General features: G+C 41.5%; 1 protein-coding gene across 1 annotated transcript in view; it reads left to right on the forward strand.

The window, feature by feature from the left end:
* Positions 1-2,733, forward strand: part of LOC307270098 (CD276 antigen homolog) — a 6,277-nt gene extending 3,544 nt beyond the window's left edge. Inside the window, exon 5 of the mRNA XM_080053258.1 lies at positions 1,288-2,733. Coding sequence (XP_079909384.1) covers positions 1,288-1,421 — 134 coding nt within the window. The 3' untranslated portion in view covers positions 1,422-2,733. The remainder of the gene's footprint in view (positions 1-1,287) is intronic.
* The last annotated feature ends 1,270 nt before the right edge of the window (positions 2,734-4,003 follow it).

The following is a 4,003-nucleotide window of genomic DNA, read 5'->3' on the forward strand; positions in this document are numbered from 1 at the left end:
TTTTTATTTTATTTTATGCCATCTCTGAAATAACCGCAATGAATCTTGGGATATGTTGGGCCGCGAATGATACATCTGATGCAGCCTTCAAAACCGTGAAACGAAGGCTGCATTTCTCGGCCGCATATGAAGGAGCCTTCGAAATGGGACAAGCCTTGACGTGCCGCTATGACGCAATCGGTCTTCAAATGCTGCAACCCCTGAATTGAGACACAGCACCAGAGAGAGAGAGAGACACACACACACACACACACACACACACACACACACACACACACACACACACACACACACACACACACACACACACACACACACACACACACACACACACACACACACACACACACACTGTCCTCATACATTCAAAGTCATATTAAAAAGTCTTCCCTAGTTTAGTGAAGGAGTCAGGAGGCCTATGGAACTGTTTGTAGACGTCTGTCAGAGGGTTGGTATGACAGCAAGTCATCCATCAGTGTGTCTGTTAGCCTGGCTCCGCCCGCCTACCTACTTCCGCCCAAATTTCATTTTCCCTTCAGTAGTCAGTCTGGTGGTGGGGCGTATTAGTGAGATTTTTCCAAACAAATTTCTGAGTATCCAATCAGCGAACAGAGGAAGTGGCTGAGAACGATGAGGGTCGAAGTCGCGCTCCAGCTTCAGTTGAATGCTGCGTTCCCTTACGCTCGGAACTCGGAAACTTCCGACTTGTTAGTTCCGAGTTCCGAGTTCCGACCTGTCTGTGTTCCAGTGCATCTGCTCGGGAAAGTATGGACGCCTAAAACCTTTCTCGTCCAAATAACTAAACGTTAGGCTCTAGCAAGTTACCGTTGCCAGGTACCGGTAGATCCATAGACTACAATATGTAGTGAAGTCGGAAATTTCCGAGTTCCCTGAACGCACCGTCAACAGCCGGCTCATGACACACGTGACGACCAAACGTTATGCGATTGGTTGGATAATCCAGAGTGGCACTGCGCAGATCCAATAGTTTTAAACTTCAACAGACACCCGCCTCCAAGTGAGTGAACGTTTGCCAATTACAGCACTTCCAGACCTTCTGTACAAATGAAATGAAGTACGATGGTCTGGTAGCGCCAGGCTATGTGTCTGTAGGTCCATCCTGAGAAACACAGAGAAGGTTTTGTGGAGCTGATCAACTTTGTGTCAACTTGTTTGGTGATGGCTTGAATGTAACGTTTCATTCATATGAATAAGTTACGCACTGTAGCTTTTAATCTGCATTAACCCTGTGTGTTGACGTGGTTGTGTCTCTTCTCCTTGTTCCAGATAAGCGTGTGTTGCCCAAAACCGTGTTTAAAGACACAGAGGCGTCTCTCCTTCCCACGCCAGCAGGCGGCGCTGCAGACACACACGCCTCCCTCTGCGCCACACTGCTCTGGCTGCTCTGGGCCTTCCTTTAGGCAACGCAAGTGTATTTATATCGCACAACTCAGACACAAGGCCACACACGCTGCCTAGCAACACATTCCAAAGCTCCAACAACATGTACACATCTAGTCATCAGATAGAACTCCTAAACTATGTTACATAAGTTATTATATCGTTTTTATGATAAATTATTATTTATTCCTCACTGAAACAAACTTCCTAATAAGGAGTTTTAAAATCGTTGTCATGTGACTAAGAAATACCCAAGAAATTAAGATTTTTTTATTTTTTATTATTTATTTAAAAAATACTTTAACAGTATTATTATTTATTACAACGTTTCAATTATACAGGAAGCAGATTGAGGAGAAACTGAAATATTGTTAGATTTTTCTAACGAGAAGTCCAATGTATGTTAGAATGGAGATGCGTCTGAAAACGGCTCGTCATGCGACATTCGAATCAGGATTTTTCAAATGCTCGACCAACTGACATGCCATTAGCTTAGCGGGGGGCTAACAGATATTCCTAAAACCTTTCATAAACATATTAGCACTGATTTTACTCCCCAAATAACATAGTTACAAGGATTTAGTGGATTTGGGTTGCCAGGGCCTTTAAGACATTTCAATTATACAGGAAGCAGATTCAGGAAAAACTGAAATATTTTTCATTTAATAAATCAAGTCTTTTTACATGTTTGGAGCTAAAATACTAACCGACTAATACTAGAAACTAACGAGGTAAATCATAAGAAGTAAAATAAAACCCTCCAACAGGGGGCGCTATGACCTAACAAAGCCAGAAATGCTGCAGGGCAAATGTTACAAGTTAAACCGAAGCACTACCAACGTTAATATCTCAATACCACAGTGTCATAATCAGGGAAAAGTGATAAAATGCTGAAATATCCGTTATATTTATAATCGATTCTTTGGAGGAGAAATTGAAACCTGGAACATTGCACCTTAACAGCTTTTTCTACTCTTAGTAAAATCAGTTTTGACTCAAAGAATGAACGGAACAGGAAGGAAACATAATAAGCTTCAGCTTCAGTTTACATCATATCAGTAGCTGCTCTGTATTTACATCAACACATTCCAGCATGTAGAACATTCTGCAGCACACTAGCACCTTTATAACAGCAGCTGCTCATCTCTATTTATTTATGTTGTATCTAATATTTTTAGGTCTAGAAGACTTTTTATACTCTGTGATACGGTGGCCCAGACAGGTCAAACTGCTCGGAAAGGTGTTTTTTTTGCAGTGTTTTAAGCGCTCTGGGCCTCCGTAGTTGAAGGTTAATGTTTGTCTTTAGTTTCATGTTGTTTTGGGTCTGAAATATGTCTCTGATATTTTTACATCTAGAAGTTCTAACAAGCCTTTCTTTACTCGTTAGACGTTGGCTCATGAAGATCTCTGTTAGTGTGTCTTTTGCCTGAAGTGTTTTGAGCTCTCTGGGCCTCCGTACTTAAAGGAGGGTTTTGTTTTTAACTGTCAAGTAATCAATAACTAGTAGAAGTTAAGTGTAGTTTAATGGAGCTTGGAGGACGTCTGCTTTCAGTCAAAATGAGGTTGGATCCCTCTGTCTGTGTGTCTGTCTGTCTGTCTGTCTGTCTGTCTGTCTGTCTGTCTGTCTGTCTGTCTGTCTGTCTGTCTGTCTGCCTGCCTGCCTGTCTGCCTTATGACCTTAGCCAAGATGAAGAAGTTTGTGTTTTAATAACGTTTTGCTGAAGAGTTTATTGATGGAAGTTCACAGCTAGCAATATCTGAACAGACTTACTGCAGTCTGCCTCTGTTAAGTTTGTTCTTGAACTGAATAATTCTAAATTAATCTTCCTTCTTTCATATGTTACTCTGTGCTGTGGCTGTGTGCTCTAGATATAGAGTATATACTCTGTGTGCATAGGTTTTGGCTCTGAAATAAAAAAGTGAAATTCAACTAAATGTTTTGAGTTTTTCCTGCAGTGACAACTTTGTGCCACAAGGTGGAGCCAGGTCCTCATGTTGGTGCTAATACTGACACTAGAGAAATACCAAAGATAGGCCATGGACCTGTTATAAAAGAGATAGGCATGGTGGCAAGTACCTTTGTGTGTGTGTGTGTGTGTGTGTGTGTGTGTGTGTGTGTGTGTGTGTGTGTGTGTGTGTGTGTGTGTGTGTGTGTGTGTGTGTGTGTGAGAGAGTGTGATTGTGTGAGTGAGAGTGTGATTGTGTGTGTGTGTGTGTGTGGGATGGGGGGGGGGGGGGGGGGCAGCTATGACCTAACATTTATATCACTGTATTTCATGATTGGGATGATGACAGTATTCTATCATAATATTAACTGTGTGTGTATCTACTGTAACCCTGGCCTTTCTCTTTATGTAAATACATTTAATATGTTTATAGTAAAACCAGTAAACGGTCTGTATCCTTCCCAACAGAGACATGCTCGAGTGACACACTGATATTAACAGTAAACAACAATCTTCACTTGGAATTCACACTGCTGGACAAGATTTAGTCAAATAAACACCTGAATGTACATGTTGGACCTTTGATTTATTCTAGTATGAAAGAAGACATGGAAGATTAATAGACATGAATCTGTCTGAAGTGTTGCCTCAGTTTC

Source organism: Ammodytes marinus (genome assembly GCF_949987685.1).
Source record: "Ammodytes marinus genome assembly, chromosome: 24".
NCBI lineage: Eukaryota > Metazoa > Chordata > Actinopteri > Uranoscopiformes > Ammodytidae > Ammodytes > Ammodytes marinus.